The sequence below is a fragment of the Sinohyriopsis cumingii genome, chromosome 2, assembly GCF_028554795.1.
Source record: "Sinohyriopsis cumingii isolate HCF-2022 chromosome 2, ASM2855479v2, whole genome shotgun sequence".
NCBI classification, from domain to species: Eukaryota; Metazoa; Mollusca; class Bivalvia; order Unionida; family Unionidae; genus Sinohyriopsis; species Sinohyriopsis cumingii.
Genome location: NC_142962.1, coordinates 37,968,750 through 37,989,374, shown reverse-complemented (window position 1 = coordinate 37,989,374; position 20,625 = coordinate 37,968,750). Strand labels below are relative to the sequence as shown.

Here is a 20,625-nt window from a genome sequence, read left to right as displayed (position 1 = left end):
CTCTGTATCTTTAAATGTGATTTCCTATGCACTTAGTTTGACCCAATGATCTGAAATGATCCAGTGCCTGGGATGGGATGGGATGGGATGGATATCATGTGTATCTTGTATACTCTAAAACTAAGTTGGATTCCACTGCAGACTACATCGACTCAAATCTGCTCTTGCATGATGTACCAGAATATCTGGGTCTAGGCAGTTTGTTAGGATTATTCAGAAGAACAAACACAGACCCTGATCTGACAGTACATTATGGGAGGGCAGATCAGGATCTATATTGGTTACAGTTGAACCCAAATTAAAAGTGAGCATGTGGCAACACTACATCCCCCCCCCCAAATACACACACAGATAGATTAGGACATAATGAACAATCAAAATTTTAACAACCGCAATATCATAATGTCATGATGAACTTGCATACAATATGCAAAAGAAATTTCCTTTGTCATAATTGTATTTATTGCAGTAAAACAAGGATACAAATTTACTAATAATTTTCCTGAAATTCTAAAAGATAACCTTCACAATTACAAACAATAACCAGCACATATTCAATATCCTCCTATATCATCTAAACTCACGAACTATTAGGTGGATATATTTACGTCAAAAGTGAGCATGTGATTTTGAAATATGACAAATCTCCATTTTCCCAATTTTGTAAAGAGTGTCATCATTTCCTCCACATAGATACGGAACATGGGTCCTTAACTTGTAATAATTAGACATTTAGCAGTGGATACACGCACATATACATCCTGAGCTGGACAAGTGTAAGCCGAAACATACAATCAGTGGGATAAATACTAAGCCAGGAAATAACAATAGATATAAGGTAAGTTTCTTCTTTTTCATTATCTATATATATATATATATATATATATATATATATATATATATATATATATATATATATATATAGAGAGAGAGAGAGAGAGAGAGAGAGAGACAGACAGACAGACAGACAGACAGACAGAGAGAGAGAGAGAAAGAGAGAGAGAGAGACAGACACAGACACACATACTTACCTGCATACATACACAGCAATACCAGTGACAGTTATCCAGATTGTTTGCTTATAATGACCCCAACCAAGTCCCCCCCCCCACCAAATTTAAATCCTTAAATAATTAAAGACTGCCTATCTGGATTACCTATTTTCTGAACCAAATAATTGTTCCCCAGTGGAACTGAAGTGTATTAATCTGAATTTCAAGACCATTTTGACTCTTATTGCAGGAAACAGAAAACCAGAAAAAGAAAGTGATGAAAAAAAGAAAAGGAATAGTGATCATATCAAAAGAAATGATCATACATACATAATGTAGACTATGCAAAACATTCTAAGAACGCACACATCTCTAAAAAAATACCCTAAACTATGTTAATCTCAGATAAAAATTTGAAGATGATATAAAAATAATGGTAATACATATATATAGCTGTAATATATCAACATTAATGATCATAAGAGACATCATATTTCCATTCCTGTATTATGATAAACACATTATGCAATATAAAATCAAGATGTATGCAATTCTGGACAATTTCTGACTCCTGCAAATAGATAAGTTAAAGACTCTGAAATTTTTAATATACTCGCACTGCATTGCATGATTCTATTTGCAAGGGGGCGTCATATACTAATTAATCTCATGCTAAATGATGTATTGATTCAATGATAAGAGAGCAAGTGCTCTGATAGTCATGAACGGCATTTGGGGGTGGCAAGTGGGGTGACCGCCCCAGGCCCCACACTTCAGGCCTAAGGTTGTACAGATTTGTGTGCGGAACTAAAGATTTTTTGGGAGATTGTGCCTGAGAGTGTAAGAACAGCCAAATCGCAAAAGTTGATCTAGTCTAAACAAAATCAGTGTTTGCTGTAGCATACCAATCAAGATACTGATACTCTGGCCTCGCACGGTCATGGTCGGCCCTACACCCCGCATACTCCTAACGCTGCCTCTGCTGATAGTATTTTAAAATGCCAAAGTTACACTCTTCATCTGTACTTCAAATATAAACTATCACAAGCTATACATTGGATTTAATATACAGCTCTAATGACATGGTCAGTGTTAATGACATGGTCAGTGTTGCCAGACATAAGTCTGTTCAACATCACACACTGTTTACCTATTTGTTTGCTTGTACTTTTGAAACCTTTTTATTTTTAGTCATTTATACATGAATATCTCCAACTTGTAAGTAAATGCTTGACTTATTCATTAACTGTAAAACACAACATTTTCAACAAATTTAAATATTGTTATGAATATAGCAATGACACTCAAATTTTGAAAATAATCAAATTTTCATCATACAAGCTTTGATATTAGGTTGAATACACTTAATTGATTGTTAATTTGCAAACAATTTTGCAAATATGCTGCATTAACAAAGTTCAAGAAAATGCAATGACGCTAAAATATCAAGTACTTATATCATTAACTGCACATGTATATTTTTTCAATAAATATGACAATTTTATTTCATATTTTTCAGAAGTACTTTATCGATGAAATGGAAAAGTCTTCCATGAAGATCATGATCGAGTTAACCTATCTTATTCTGGTTATAAATGTAAGCATCATCAATGGGAAATATCAGAGTTTATTAAAAATGGAAGGACTTCCCTGCCCCACTTCACAATGTGACTGCCAAATACATGAAACTAAAGGATACATTCTTAACTGCAGGGACAGAAAATTGACTAAAATCCCTATTTTCAGCAAAGTCAATGTGACATTTGGTGAGCTGACTTTTAGTACCAGCTATGACCGAGGAAGTTTACCCAGTTGTACACCTTGCAATAGAATTACAACAATACCTCCTGGTGCATTTAACAATTTGAAAGTAAAGAGAATTGACCTAACAAAAAACTATGTATCTAATTTTACTGCAGATGCTTTTGCTGGTGTGGAAGATATTCTTCAGGAATTGCTTATTGAAGGAGATGGATTGATATCAATTCCATATTCAGCATTAAAAAAATTGAATCACTTGACCTTTCTTCAAATATGGAATTTTAGACAGCTTGTTATCACCTCAAACAATTCAATCTGGAATTTCACAAACCTCACAATGCTGGAGTTAAATAAGATAAAAAATCTTACCCACATTGCCGAGGATACTTTCCAGAATAAACTTCCAAAGCTTACTTCCCTACTTATCGATGATGTACCTCTGAGCTATCTGCCTGTGTCAGCTTTATCAAAACTCAGATTGTTGACAAATTTTACAATTAGAAATACAGAAATAGCCCAAATATATGATCAATCTTTCACCAGTTTAAATCAACTGAAACAAATTGAAATAACACACAATAGTAAACTGAAGATCCTTGAGGAAAAATGTTTCTTTGGGCTTGCTGCTACCCTACAAGCTCTGAGTCTTGCTCACAACAGTCTGTCTGCCCAACAAATAGCCAAAGTTTTTTCAGGATTACCAATGACAGGACTTCACTCTTTGACACTCTCATATAACCAGAATTCTGATGGATTAAATGGCTTGCCAGGAAAGACTTTCCAGAACTTAACAAAACTTCATTACCTGAATCTTGAAAGTACCAAAATAAAAGAACTCAGAGCAGATACATTTTATGGACTTGGAGCCCTCCATACTTTGGACCTATCTTTCAATGAAATAAAATACATCGAACCTGGATTATTTTCATTTTCTCCAACATTAGCTGACTTGAGACTACATTCTCAAAATATAAATGATGAACGGTTGAATTTCCCAACTGAATCCATTGCCAGTATAAAAAATTCACTGGAGTTACTGAACTTAGAAAAGACCCTTTTGAACTCGTCTCAAATATGGAGAATTGTTGAACAATTACCAAAGCTTGAGAAATTATGGCTAAGTGGAACCAACTTGAAAAGTATACCTGATTTTGCCTTTAAACACAGTCACTCCTTAAAGGAAGTTTACCTTGCAGATAACAACATTTCACAATTGTCATCTGCTTCTTTCTGGGGCCTCCAAGATACACTGCAAAAGGTTGATCTGCAGGGAAACAATTTAACCATTGACAAATGTGTCTTTGACAATTTCACAAGACTTCAGGAAATATTATTCACATGGCATTGTGACTGTCAGATGTCTTGGTTCCTGGACATCATCAAAAGGTGGGAGCTACAATATCTTGAATACTGCTCTTCACCAGAATATTTAAAGTATACAAATCTCATTGATCTTAAAGCTGACCAGTTACCTTGTCCTCCAAATTACACGGAACATTCATGTCCTGCTTACAATTATACTATAACAACCACACAACCATCTGATACAACTCCTGATACAGTACAAAAGACATCAACCCCATTCACAAAAATCCGTCTCTCTGTAATCAGCAAAGAAGCTTACAGCATTACACTGGCATGGGTTGCTTTAATAGACTGGTCATCGATCACTGGATTTGTTCTTCATTACAAAGGTTTGGAGGAAAACATAACAAAAGCTAAGAAATTCCACAGAGAGACAATCCATTACACCTTGGAAGATTTAAAACCAAATACTGATTATGAAATTTGCATATGTATGGAAATAAACAAAACCATATACACCAATGGTTGTCATTGTCTGAGGGAAAACACAAAGAAGGTTGAAGCCTCTGATTCACAAAATCTACCTAATTCTGTGTTAATTGGAATATGTTTTGGAGGGGCAATATTTTTAATTCTAGCCATTGCCATTATATTTATTGTAGTAAAATATAAAATTCTTAAAAAGAAAACTGATGACCAAAATGGTGGCTATGCATCAGTTCAAGATGTAAAGGTTTCTGTGATTCCAAATAATTACACAGATCTTAAAAACCTTCCTCAATCATCATGTCTGAATGACAGAGACAGAGAAGTGGATGATCACAGATTGGCTCAGACAAACTCAGCTCCTTCAATCCTCAATGTAGGACAATTACTACGATCTACCTCCGACCCCAACAGACCCCTTCCTGTTACACCAATAATACCTGGCCCCAGTGATACATGCAATGTGGCAGCAACTTCTGTATTCTACAAGGAAAATACTGATGAAATTTATATAGATTTCTGTAAAAGACAATTGTCTTAAGTCTCTGTGCTAATTAAAATGGGATGACTGAGAAGTCACGCTAGTAAGTCAAAATGTCTGGTATGTGACATTGATGAATCTGCTATCTTGTAAGGTCTACCTCAAACAATGTAAGACTTCTTCCTGCCCCATGTACAGTGTCTGATCCCCCACCCACCAAGAAACAAGGCTGCTACAACTGTCCTGTATGGAGAATTAAGAGAATCAAAATAGATTTTGGTACATGTAAACCAATATTATCACAGATCTCCATGTTTAATAAAGCTGGAGCAGGAATATTGTCCCTAATATTCCCAACCCTGAGCCTGGGTCAAAGATACAAAATCTGGCAGACCCACAAAGGAATATGACAAGACGATCATTCGAAAGATTGGCATCAAACCATGATAAATCTCTTTCTATTATTTTCAAACCAAAGGAAATAGAAACAGTGGTGTTGTTAACATCTTCCACATCTAACATATGATGAAGGTGCTTGTTTTCGAACTGCATTTAGTGTGGAGTTAAATATTAATTTTGCATTTCAATGACAAAGTATTACTAACACCAACTCTTCAAATACTGTGTCAAGTCATAGTTGTGAATCAAAAAGGCAAACCCTAACTGATCACATTAAATAATCTCTATTGTTTTGTACTTAGACACACTATAGGATGAGTGATTTCCTAGTAAAGATACGATTCTAAAAACTGCAATGAAGCTTGAACATAAATCCATCAGTTTCAAGAGAGCACTCAAGGAGTCATGTACACATCTGTCTAACAACACAAGGAAAACCTCTTCCGAGAGCCATCCCATATCCCTTTGTCTGCCATAAACCTTAATCCTTGTTTAAAGGGAAACTGAGTGTACTATAAATCTTCCATGACAGAATTGTTCTCAAAATTAATTTGGACCTGTAATAAGAAAGCTCCTCAACTTTAGTGCTCAGTCCAACTCAAATGTTGTAAATAAATAATGAACTAACCACAATATTTGATGCAATGCCTACACTGTGTGCCTGAAAAATTATTAACAGTCAAGATTCATGTGGGTAAAGTTTAAAACAATGTGTGCAAATTGATGATGCTACTTATATATCCATCAAATGTATGTATATTCAATATGAGCAAAGCTCGTTTTGTCAATGTTGGGAGTTCTCAACTTTGAAGGTGCTGTCTCCTCCCAAATATTGTCACAGTGAAACTAAGCATTCTTAAAATCCATTTTTAGACCCATTTAACCAACAACGTACCATGGTAACAGGACACTAAATATTGTGGTAAGATTCAAGAAATACTACAAAGTACCAAGGCAAAATTCATGAAACATTATGTTTTAGAAAGCATGCCCAGACTGAAACAGGTGTGTCTAGGAGGGAATACTTTCATGCGAGTTTTAATGAAAAAGAGGGGCATAAGCTTATCAAAGCATATATGGATAATAAAAAGTTCCCATTAACTGTTTGTTAAGCCAACCCTCAAGCTATCTTACTTAACCAAGGAATAAATAAGTGGAATAAAATAAATACTGAAATAAAAGGAAAGTAAAAAAACTGAGCATTGAAGTTAATCTAGGGTATGGATGGATGAATCAGGCCGCTGTATGGATAGGCACACAGACACCAAGTGATAATTGTGTTGATCTGCCAGTTGCAGGCTCAACAAAAATCATGTATAAGTACCCTTTCAGCTATCTTATAAGTTTATCTTGTTTATAGCTATTTCAGAAATTGATTTTTGTACCTTTATGAACTGTAACACCATATATTTTTTAATAAGTATTGCTACTCAAGAGTGATGTATCACATAAACATGTCTATATGATCTAAATGTTTGAAATATTTATTGCTTTATTTATTAACGTATTTATTTCATAGATTTGAATATACCAATACTGTTGGTTCATCAAATAGTGATTCACCCATGGTGTATGAAAATGTGCATGTAATTATGCTTTAAACAGTACACTATTGATTCTGTACTCTCCAGATCCAATATGAATTTCCACTTATTAATCAAACATGAAGTAAATATATTACACAATGTCATCAAAATCCCCACTGTTTTCTTCTCTCTTTCTCTCTCTCTCTCTCTTGACAAAAAATACCTTGAAATCTGTGGAGTGAGAGAATAAAGAATTTGATTTGAGCTGGATGAAAACACTGAACTTGAACTTATATAGAGCTGTAGAAGAACTTAAGTCATTACAATGGTATGAGTACATTTTCCAAGGGATTTTATTTACTGCTGCACAATACTAATGATACAAAATTTCAATAGCCTGTTGAGATGAGAAGGCTTCATTCTGAATTACTTCATTAGGTCACAGACTCATATTGTAATCAATCTGATGCTATATTTTGTTTTTGATTTTTAAGCAATAATAATGTTCTAAAATAGATCATTTCTAAATATTAAAATGTCTGAAGACTCAATCCCTCTCTCTTTCCTTCTCATTGTGGTAGTTGGTCAGTCATCATGTCATATGTACCACACATGATACAAATCATGCTATTTGTCTCTCTCTCTGGCCAGACTAATTAACCAATAGAGAAACAGAGATGAATGATAAAAACAATCTCATAGTCTTGGTTGCTCAGCCAGCAGGTCAATTATACCCCTCCATGAATCCAGCTTACTTTATTTCTCTCTCTCTTGACCATCATCACAAACAATCAGTAAAAAAATCCATGGAAAAGGAGCATAGTGTAATTTGGCCCTTAGCATGTGACAATGTCTCTGAACCTGTGATAGTAAATGATAGACAAACCAACCAACAGAGAAATAAAAATAATCCTATGGTCAATAGTAATGGTAAGCAAAGCATAATTAAATCAGCTGTAATTAACGCTAAATCTTGTTATTGGTTCACCATTTCACTCAGGCTATACATGGCGGCCAGTATTAATGGTGGAGGAAGAACCCGGGAAAACCCTGGAAAGAACCACTGACCCACGAGAAGCTACTGGCAAGCTTTCTCACATACCCACATTGGCCAAATCTGAGACTCAAACCCATGCAGACTGGGGTGAGATGGCAGTGATCTGTAACGGTAAGCGCTTTAGACCACTCGGCCACTAGGGGCCCCCTGATGTAATGTTTGTAATGCTCTAACCTGAATCATCTCTTTTCTTTATTTCATCAATCTGAATGAAAATATTAGTTCAAACAATGAGCAAATTAATAATTTCCAAATTTTGGTATACTTCCATAATGAAATGGTAAATTGTTTGGTAGAAAGCCTACTGATTGACAAGTCAATCCAACAATCAAATATTTTTAATCAACTGGTTTAATGTCCTGATTTTGTCACATATAAGGGATGACTTCTTTTCCTGTCAATATCTATTACCTCTATCTTAAATGCAAGCCTGATGTTTTTAAAATATATCAGTGTCTAAATACCAGATGTGTGCAATGGGAAGAAATGAATAAATGCTAATATTTAAAACATGAATACCACTAGGAACCTCTCTGTAATAGTGAAGAATCAGGGATGAGCATGTTTTAAAAACTATTATTATTAATTCACTTCAATTACCTTATTATAGATATTGAAACTAAGTTGGCCCAGAGTACCTTCATGTGCACAGCAGACATTTCACAATAATACTGGTATTTCTCTGTCCAACAACCGCTCCGGTGGCCCAGTGGCTAGAGTGTCCAGCTCGGATGTGGGAGGTCATGGGTTCGATCCTCGGCTAAGTCATGCCAAAGACTTACAAAAATGGTACTGACAGCTGCCTTGCTTGGCGCTAAGCTTTAAGAGGTTAGTGTTAAGGTTGGTCTGCCTGGTGTCAGGATTATGTGACTTGGTGGGACATCATGCTACATGTCTGCAGCATAATGCCCCAATGCTTGACATCACTATAAACTGCCATACTGCAGACATTGTGGTGATATGACTGAAAAATTGTTAAAGCTACATTAAAAATCCAAATCACACACACACACACACACATGTTTCTCTGTCCAGATAATTTGTAAGCAAATGAAAATTATCATTTTTTTCAGAATATCTGGTCTGAAAGAGTCATATTTGTATTGGGGGTCTCACATGTGTGAGTGGTCTTATGAGCTCGCCTTTACAGATCACTGACACATCTCACCTCTGTCTGCATGAGTTCAAATCTCTGCTCAACCAATGTAAGCATGTCAGAGAGCATGCCAGTAGAGTCCAGTGTGTTGGTGGTTTTTCCCAGGGTCTTCCTGGGTTCTTCCTGCACCACAATATACTGGCTGCCATGTACAGTCTATGATGTACTGAAAAATGGAGTTAAACCCCACAAATCCATTGACCAAGGAAGGAAATAGTAGTTGTGTAATGAAACACTTTGAATACTCTAAAAGATGGTGTTTAACTGCACATCTACACAAGGCAGATTACAAGGTACTCAGGCAGATTAAGAAAAGTGCCCTTCCCAGTGAGTTACCACAGCAGCTGACCCAGCCTGCTTTGGGCAGGATTCAAACCCTTGGCCTTCTATTTACATGTCCAGCATGTTAACCTCTGAGCTATAGTGGTTCATTGCAGAATATGGGGGAAAAAACCCCAGATACAACTATACCTGAATCAATTAACAAAACAAAATCTATGCAACATCTTTAAGTTTCTTCAAGATACCATTCCAGAAAATTAATATACATACCTACCTACAAAAAAGGAAACAAATAATACATGTTTAGTTTTATTTAAACTTCTTTCAATAATGACAAATATATGACATGCAAAATCAAAACGTCAACCTACTAACTATATGTACAGGAGAAAAGTGAATCCTACGAATGCACTTTATTTATAGGTGGCACCAATAAAGCTTGTAACTGCTTAACTAGCATGAATTTAAAGACTGAAAACTGAGTGACATATGAAAAATATTCATTTTCTCTGATGGATATCCTAAAATGTATACAGTATCTGCAAAAGCATGAACAATGATACAAATGAAAACAGAATAATTTACAGTATATTACCTGTGGTATCCAGGTATGTAACAAAGGATGTTTTACAAAACTAGAATTGTGACCCCACCCCAGTGCCTAACAACTGACCTAAATGCAAAATTTAACCTGACTGGTTGACAGACAGACATAAAGAAGTAACACTCTGTTATGGAAGAGCATAAAGTTTGTATAATGTATGTGATAGGCCCTTTTCAAATTTCCTTTCCAAATATGTTTGAAGAGTGACTACTTTAAGACTGTCATTATTTATAGAGTCAACTGACAACTTGGTATGTAATTCCATCTATAATTATAAATAACATGTTTCCCATGTCAAAATTCTAAGCATGAAGCACATTTTTTATACCACATAATCACCATGAGAGAACAATGTGACACCTCAAGACAAAAGGCTATTTCCTGGAGAAACAAATTCATCTCTTCTTTCAATGTAAAACAAATAAAAGATGTTTAGTCGTAATTCCAGTAATGGAAATGTATTTTAAAAAGATCAGCAACCCAACTAGATACCAAAAGACTAATTCAATAAAGCTCTTGTTACTTAGGTACACTTTTACTCAATGATAACATAATGTGTCAGCAGATCTAGGTCTATAGAGTTTGTTGAGAGTAATCAGTAAAACAAGCAAACTGATGCTGTGGGTGTCTGTGTCTATGTGCATGTGTGATTTAGATTTTTATTGTAGCTTTAAAAAAAAAATCATCATATTGCTACAATGTCTGAAGTGTGGCAGTGGATAGTGATCTAGCACTGGGGCATCATGCCACAGACATTTAGCATGATGTCCCACCCAGACACATTATCCTGACAACCAGGCCTACCAGTCCAAACACTAACATTTTCATGCTGAGTGCCAAGCGAGGCAGCTGCTATTACCACTTTTATAAGTCTTTGGTATTACTTGGCTGGGGATTGAACCCATGGCCTCCAGCATCTAAGGTGAATGCTCTAACCACTAGACCACCAGAGTGCAAGCTGCCAGTGTATTATGCAATGGCAGATCAGGGTCAATATTGTTTGCAGCTGGACTCATCTTCTATGTGAGTATATACATTACCTAAAATCTACATTATTTCTGCATGTAAATTTCTCCTTAAAGGAGAATGTTTTACCCTGAATAACCCATTACCTTTGGAGCTGCAAAATGTGAACAAAGCAACATGTTTGTAAAGACAGGAAAGTGTAGATTTATATATTATCAATCACATAAATGCCACATAAAATTTCATGTTATTGCTATGTTAAGTGTCAATATAAACTAGAAGTATGCCAAAGATGCCCCCCTACCAATATGATGCAGTTAACAGGGCAAATCACTAAGTCAAACTGGGGCCATTACTCCATTAAACTTTGCTGCAAAACATTACAAATTAAATTTAGCCAAAAATTGTTTTTAATATGAAGTTTAATATAAAATGTGAAATCAGTCCATTATGTCCTTTAAAAGTTAAGTGCAATCTGAGAGGTAATGTTCTAAGTCTAGCATGGAGCCATAACTGTAACATTTGCCAAAAGAAACTGAACTTCGACCTTGGTCCTCTTCATGTAAAGTCTTATGCTGTACTAACAAGAGGTCCAAGTAGGGCTGAGATCACTCACCTGTCTGACATTGCCAATGAGCCAAGTGCAAGAAATATTTACCAAGAGATATTGGTAAGAAGAATACTTCTTGTTTAAATTTCTTCCAATGTTTTTGAATGCATAGGTTGATGAAAACAACTGTTTCAATGTTTTGCTGATTTTGGTATCTTCATCCATATCTGATGTGATATCAAGATCATTTGTTCATTATTAAAAGGCTTTAATGCTAGAATGTTTTCTGTTGTTTTTTATTGAGGGGTTTCAGCTAAAGCTGCTTATGTTTTTATATTTTAGTAAAGTTTGATGGCAGATCAGCATCATCAGTATTAGTGTAAAAATCCTTGAAACTAGGATGCTTTTTGTCAAATCTGGTCACATTCTGCTGAGTAGTTCTTGAGAGTTATTACAGTTTTTATAATTGTATTAACAGCAGCCATGATAATGGACCAGCATAATTTATACAACTTTACATGCCATTCATATTCAAATGATTTCTGTCAAATTTGGTCAATTTATTTTGTGTGTTGTTCTTCATTTTATGATTTAAAAGATTTGTTAATTTAAGTAATGATGGTTATAGTTCATGCAGATCTTCAAGGACTCAAGGTCATACAACCCTCTAATGCAACTTAATTTCTGCATGATGTACCCATTTTAATTGTGTATATTTGCCAATGAAGTGTGTGTTAGGAGAGCGTAAAGAAACATGCAACCAGTCTGACTTTGTATCTACCTAAATGAATTGGTTGATGATTTGCTTAAATGGTTATTATATCTCATAAAGGCATATGATAGTTTGTTATGTGAAAGGCCTTGTGAAAAGATATGAAGGATGTCACAAGTCCTTAGTACACATGTTGACAGAACATCTTGTGACACACTAGTCCAATATTAAATGACTGTCTCATGTTTGTGAAGGTGAGGCTTTTTGTTAACAGCAGTTTCAGTTGGACAAAACAGTGTGACTGCAGACTGATAGAAGATAAAAATGACCTATGTGTATTTTTTTACACAATAACTGGGCTTATGAGCAGGCTTGTATATTTATGAGTTCGTGTTTTGTCAATTAACAATGTTTTCAGAAATTTAAAAAAGTCTTATACTGTCTTATCCTTTGTGGGATTAAATTCACAGGATCTGCTTCCAGGGATTTTTTGCAATAACTTAATATTCAAGCAGTAGGCAGATATACATCTGGCATAACGGTACCAGCTGTGCAAGTCCAGGTGGGTGGAGCTAAAGGTGTAGGAACATTGGATTCAGAATTAAAGAACAACACTAGCTGTGATTGGTGCAGTATGTAAGAGTTGTACTTTCTGTTAGGCTTAAAAAAAAGTTGAGCCTCTTTGCAACATGTCAGTTTATGTTAATTTCTATCTAGATCGTATTTTGTATTTTTTATGATTTTTTTAAAAATATGGTAGACATGGCTGAAAATGTGCTTGGTGTGACTAGATAACTCTTACCCCTGTCTAGTTCCAGTAGAGTTATCTCTCTTAAATGCAATGGAGTACCTGGTTATGTCATTGTCAAATTGACAATCTAGCATTGTTCTTTATGACAGTGTGTGAAGTAGGATAGAAAGTATATTTATTTCACAAAACATTAGCTTAAAAACAATTGGTACCATGATACCATTTATGTTCATGATATTTGTAAGGACAGGAACTTGTGACTGTGCTAACATGTTCTGACTGGGCATGCAGCTGAGTCTGAAACATATACTAATAATCACTTGAACATAAAATGTAGACCATTTTCTTATCTCCATGACAGCAATAATTCTCTTGCTAAAACAAAATTCCACAACTGGTCAAGCATTACAGGCTTAGAATAGATTATCTGAGCTATTGCCTGATGCCATTTAATTCTTTCCTGATCACACAATTAATTAAATATAGCAGAACATTCAAGCTTGTTGGAAAAGCTAAACTATTTACTGATATGCTTTAGAGACACAATAAGTTAGTTTGGTTGGGCTAATTATTGGTGTGAATTAGAGATGCACCATAATAATTTGGTGTTTAAATTTATATTATAATATTTTATTGCAGTGAAGCATTAACATACAAGAATAAAATCCTATACAAGTAGATAACATCAAATTTTTGTGTTGTTTGGTAATTAAAGGGTACACATTCAAAATAAGTGCAGATAATTTTATACTCTGCATACTGATGATCAACATATCCTAAGCCAGAATGCTTTGTGTTGAATTTGGTCAATTTCTTTTGAGCAGTTAATGCAATGTCATTTAAATGTTTTTCTACTTTTAGTTACAGTACCCATATTCAACAGTGGATTGTATCATTTGAACAAATCTGAAAGGCCTTGACACTAGAATGCTTCCCATAATATCATGTGCAAATTGGCTGAGCACTCTTTAAGAATCAAACTGTAAATAATGACTGTGAACTGATCATGATGCATAATGGATAAAGGACCTTATTATAAGCTCATTTAGAATGCAAGATATGTCTTTATTGAAAATATCTGACAATGTAAGTAAAACATTTCTAGAATGGTCACAATATTGTTTCCTAGAACGGTCACAATACTGTTTCCTACAGCTATATACATAAACATGATACAGAAACTGATACTGCAAATGGATCTACTGTGTGGATGGGATGCTATTGTAATGGTACAATGAGCAAGAAACTGTGTGGATGGGATGCTATTGTAATGGCTACAATGAGCAAGAAACTGTGGATGGGATGCTATTGTAATGGCTACAATGAGCAAGAAACTGTGTGGATGGGATGCTATTGTAATGGCTACAATGAGCAAGAAACTGTGTGGATGGGATGCTATTGTAATGGCTACAATGAACAAGAAACTGTGTGGATGGGATGCTATTGTAATGGCTACAATGAGCAAGAAACTGTGTGGATGGGATGCTATTGTAATGGCTACAATGAGCAAGAAACTGTGTGGATGGGATGCTATTGTAATGGCTACAATGAGCAAGAAACTGCGTGGATGGGATGCTATTGTAATGGCTACAATGAGCAAGAAACTGCGTGGATGGGATGCTATTGTAATGGCTACAATGAGCAAGAAACTGTGTGGATGGGATGCTATTGTAATGGCTACAATGAGCAAGAAACTGTGTGGATGGGATGCTATTGTAACAGCTACAATGAGCAAGAAACTGTGCAGTGGCTTAAAAACGCAAAATGGTACTTCTTTAAAATGATTCTAATCAAATTTTGTCAATAAATATGTTTTACAAAGGTAAATGATTTAGTATCAATAGAATCTGATGTCACAAAATTTTGTGTATGATAATGCTCATCTATAATATAAGCACAAAAATGTAGATGGGATTATTTGCTTCGTAAAGCATTACCCAAAAGTGTATTATTTTTAAACCACTGTGATTTAGAAATACCCTGTATTGTTCACTTACTGCTGCACACACAAAGTTGCCAGCTGTGGAGAACCCATTTTACCTTGAGCTATCTAGCCATGGATATGTTGTTGTTGTTGTAGGGTCTAATGCCATTTTCAGCATAAGATAGGCGTTACACGGTGGCCAGTATAAATGGTGGAGGAAGAACCCTGGAAAACCCCTGAAAGAACCACCGAACCATGAGAAGCTACTGGCAAGCTTTCTCACATAACCACACTGGACGAGCCCAAGACTCGAACCCACACAGACAGAGGTGAGATGGCAGTGATCTGTAATGGTGATCGCTCTAGACCACTCACACACTCAGGGCCCCACCATGGATATGAACACAACCATAGTACTTACAGACTACATCACGATACAAAAAAGTCTTGTCAAAAAGCTGTCCACTTTACAGAAGCAATCTTCAGCTATAAAGCTGTCATGAGGAGTCATCAATCTGGGGGCTGTATACCCCAAATATATGTCAGTGGTTACACTGGTTCAAGGGATGATACTGGTTAGCTCAGTGTGAGGGGGCCAACGGTTCTGGAACAATGGATCTGTGGAACAGTGAGGTTCTTGAGGGGTCCATTAGAAGGATGGATGAAGTTTTCTTAACCATTTTTGGGGAGAGCTACAGAATGGAAATCTTGTGATCATCACCTGGATGCCACAAGATAAATATCATCATATATGTTGATGCCAAGTGTGTGTGAGAGTGTGTGTGTGCCTGTGTGTTTGTATGCACATGTGTGTGTGTGTTGAGAGAGGTTTTGAACCTAAAAATCAATGTCAATATATTTGTGACATCAGTCTAATGAAGCATTCTACTTGATGAACCATACCTTGATCATAGCTGTTGATCGATCCATATATCAATCATGACTATTTATAATTCCATACACTGATTATGTCTACTGATATAATTTTTGTACCTTGATCATATTTGTTCATAAATTCATAGTTCAACCATATTTGTTGGTAAATTCTGTATGTTGATCAGATCCAATGACATACAATATCATTTGTGATTATCTGTTAAAAATCCATGCTTATATTGTATGCATTTCTAGCAACAATATCATTTTCTTATACCTGTTATTGAACTTTGAGTGCATGAGTAGGGTGCCAGATTCATTCATCTTTCATTACCATTATAAATAATCATCTCATCCATGTGAATGTGTTAAGTGTTTTCACTCGATGCAATCCTACCCAACACCATCCTGTAACAGCTGAAATGAATTTTAATGTGGGGAAAAATCATAATTCCAAGACTAATCTCTGTCTCTTTTTCTTGGCCTGGGGTCTGGGAGGTCCCGTGAAATTGTCAGTGACTTCCCTGCCTTGAATTTGATGATGATGCAGTTATGTCTTTTGCAATTCTGCATAAATGTCTCTCTAAGAAGAATGTGAGGATTCGGTAAATTGAATTTTCACTTAACTTTTACACGGCAATACAATATATAGTTTTTATATTATATTTTCATGATGTACAGACTGCATGCATCCACTCATTTAAACCCATATATCAATCCTTCTCTTTGCTATTTGTTTCCTCCTTTTCTCTGTTATTCTTGGGGGCCCCGAGTGGCCGAGTGGTCTAAAGCGTTCACCATTCCGGATCACTGCCATCTCACCTCTGTCTGCGTGGGTTCGAGTCCAAGGCTCGGCTAGCGTGGGTACGTGGGAAAGCCTGCCAGTAGCTTCTCGTGGGTCGGTGGTTCTTCCCTGGGTTTTCCAGGGTTCTTCCTCCACCAGTTATACTGGCCGCCATGTATAGCCTATCTTGTGCTGAAAAATGGCATTAAACCCTAGAACAACAACAACTGTTATTCTTGTAGTTTACAATTTGTTAATTAAAATAATTCAATTTTAGTGGTAACTATGTATCCTTCTGCGCATTTTTCAGTGGCCACATACATCCTACTATCTTTCAAGCTGTGACTTGAATCTATTTTTTTTTAAAGTATCATTTTAAATATATTTATGTCCATGTAGCTAAGATCATCTTTATCAGCAATGGAACTTTTATTATTATGCATCTGCTTCAGATAGATGTGCTTATAAAAAGAGCCATGCTTTGAGAAAACATGCTGATAAAGAGAACCACATTTACTAACAGAATTTGATCAGGCTTTCTTTTTAAATACCGGCTGCATGTGACACTTAATCATCAAATTTATGCCACTGTTTAAATACTTTTTGGGGTAAAAAAATTCAGAAATTGTGAAACTATATTAAAATGGCTGAGTTCAGTCCAGATAAGACTACACTGGAGTATGACACCAGGGATGAGTATGCTTCTTACCAGCTGACTAAGGGGGAGGGGGAGAATGGAGAAAACTCAAATTTTTAATTTCTCTTCAATCATAATACAAGATGATTTATTTATATATAAAAAAACGTAAAATAAAGTTGCAGCTCATAACCATAAAAGCCTTGTTGTCTTTATACAAAGCCAGAAAATTATCCATGTCTTGAGGTATGGTTCTTAATATGACAATCTCACACAAGGTCAGGGGTTATCTATTAGCACCACACTATTAAATTCATTGTATTAATACCTCTTTTGATGAATGAAAAATATACAAGATTTACTACATCTGGATTCAACTACAATAAAGTTTACTATAGATGAGAAAATACGACTTGACAGTAATGTGTGAAATGTAAATTCTGCAAGAACACTTGCCTGATTTTACACTGCAACTATAGCATAATATTTATTTGAATTTAATTGATATAAACAGAAATAAATCAGCTGTCAAGTCAGTTAGGATGACACTCACAATGACTTAGAAAGCTAGTAAATTATAAAATAAAACATCAATAAAAATTATATATTCATAGATTGCTAGATAAATCAGGTAATGTTGAATCGAATTTAGAATGTTAAGTCAGGGAGGATAACACTCACAATGACTTGGATATTTGGGCTTCTTACGAAAATGTTGGAATTATTTGTATCAAGTGTTAGATCAAGTAATGATTAAATTGGATTGAAAATGTCAAATCTGTGAGGATGACACTCACAACGACTTGGACATTCTATTTCCCATTGAATAATTTTTGACCAAATAATTTAAGAAAATAATTTATCTATCTGCAGCATAATGAAATATCTTATATAAAATAATTAGATAAGAAAATAAATACATAAATAAAACAGAAGTATTGGTCTGTGAGGGCAACACTCACTTGACCATATAATAATAATAATAATAATAATAATAATAATAATATTAATAATAATGATGATGACTTTGTAAAGCGCCTAATCTTTAGAAGCTCTAAGCGCTTTACAACATTAGACAATACCTATAAGATAAACATTAGAAAAGCATTAAAAAATAAAAAACATGCTGAGAATATTTCAAGTAGGAAACATTAGTAGGTCTTTAAGTTTGTTCTTGCAGTCGAAATAAGTGAGTTTTGAGAGCCCTCTTGAGTGTGATCACTGTGTCTTTGTGTCTGACTTCAGTGGGCAATTCATTCCACGTTGCTGGGCCCTGGTATGCAAAAGAACGCTGTCCATATGACTTTGTTTTCATATTGGGAATAATGAGTATATGATTGTCAGAAGAGGAGCGTAAGTTTCTTGCTGGTGTGTACACATAGGTGAGGTCGGATAGGTATGTTGGACTAGAGTCAGACAGTGAAACGTAGCACAGAGAACAAATTTTGTGTTTGATTCTGGATTGAATGGATAGCCAGTGTAGGGTACAGAGCAGTGGGAAGGTGTGCTCTGATCGTGGTACTCTGTTTTGGATCCCTTAATAAGACAACCTACTCCATTATAAATATTAAAAATTTAACTAGACATGTAGATTTAACTCAACATATCAGCATGTCAACAATTGAGAAACACATGAACCAGTTAATTTATAAAGTTAATATATATATATGGTCTGATCGTGGTACTCTAAGTATGATCTGAGCAGCTGTGTTTTGAACTTTTTGAAGTTTCTAGAGTAGATATTGAGATGAACCAGACAGAATTGAGTTACAATAATCCAGTCTTGAAAGTACTAATGAACACACAAGTGTTTTAGAGGCATCAACTGAAACATATTTGCAAATTGAGCTGATGCATCTCAGCTCAAGATATGCAGCCTTGCATATGTTCATGACATGTTGGTGCAATGTGAGAGTACTGTCCAGAGTAACACCTAGGTTTCATACTGATTGTGTGAATTTAATGTTGGCGTTGCTGATATTTATTGTTTGAGATAAAGGATGTGAATGAGAAAGTCTTTGTGTTGTGATCAGAATGGCCTCAGTTTTATCATCATTCATCTGCAGCTTGTTAGAGTCATCCATGATTTCACATCAGAAATGCACCTCTCTACACCTTGGATGGTAGCATCAACTTCAGATGGGTGGCTAGATTTGTATATTTGGGTGTGATCAGCGTACAATTGGTGAGACACTGGATGATGATCTATGACACTTGAGAGCGACTGAGTGTACAGAATGAAGAGAACAGGTCCAAGAACAGACCCCTGTGGAACACCACAAAATAGATTAACTGGGCTGGATTGTATTCCATTTGCAGATACAATCTGTGTCCTGTTGACCAAGTAGGACTTGAACCACAGTAAGGCTGTATCATGAATGCCAAATACATGCTGGAGACGGTGAAGTAATATATCATGGTCTATCGTGTCAAATGCTGCAGACAAATCAAGGAGGGTGAGGACTGTAATCTTTCCGCTATCCAATGCAGAGAGAATATCATTAACTACTTTTAGAAGAGTAGTTTCAGTACTGTGGCAAGGGCGATATGCAGATTGTACATTGCTAAAAAAACTGTTTGAATTTAGATGAGATACAAGCTGGGAAAGAACAACCTTTTCTAAGATATTTTATATGAATGGGAGATTAGAAACTGGGCGGTAGTTCTTTAAATCATTATGGTCTAGTGTTGGTTTCTTCAGCAGAGGCTTTACAATGGCAGTTTTGAAAAATGATGGGAATTCTCCGGATGAGAGAGAGGTATTAATAATATCAGTTAGTGAAGGCAATACTGGATATAACTGAGATCTTATAACAAATCATGTAATACTGTGTGTGTGAGTGATTTGAATTTTTAATGTAACTTTAACAATTTTTCAGACATATCACTACAATGTATGCAGTGTGGCAGTTTATAGCAATGTCTAACACCAGGGCATCATGTCGCCAACATGTAGCATCATCATCATGTCCCACCCAGTCACATTATCCTGACATTTAGCCAACCAGTCCTAACACTTACCTCTTAATGCTGAGCACCTACAGGACAGCTGTTAGTAACATTTTTTTAAAGTCTTGGTTATAACTCAGCTGTGGTTCAAACTCATGGCGTCCTGCATCCAAAGCAGATGCTCTAACCACTAGGCCACCGGAGAGGTATAATATTATCTAGTTTGCTTGTAAAATAAATAATAAATTAATACAACTGATATAATTTTGAATATAATTTTAAATAAATATGCCTTTGTGCTTAAACTTTAAACATAAATTAAGGTCTAAAATATTGCCTTAAATTCCCAAACTTTATACAAAAAAATAATAAACTAAAAAAAAAATTAAAAGAATAAAGACTAACAATAATTGTGATGTGACTAGTG

General features: G+C 35.4%; 2 protein-coding genes across 2 annotated transcripts in view; one reads left to right on the top strand and one right to left on the bottom strand.

Annotated features, from left to right (window-relative positions):
* Positions 1-20,625, bottom strand: part of LOC149804667 (autophagy-related protein 2 homolog B-like) — a 206,742-nt gene that overhangs the window by 116,065 nt on the left and 70,052 nt on the right. The window lies entirely within an intron of this gene.
* LOC149804670 (uncharacterized) lies at positions 679-10,519 on the top strand. Its single transcript, XM_089942920.1, has 2 exons — positions 679-838; positions 2,512-10,519. The coding sequence occupies exon 2, from the start codon at positions 2,530-2,532 to the stop codon at positions 5,083-5,085; it is 2,556 nt and encodes an 851-aa protein (XP_089799046.1). The 5' UTR covers positions 679-838; positions 2,512-2,529; the 3' UTR covers positions 5,086-10,519.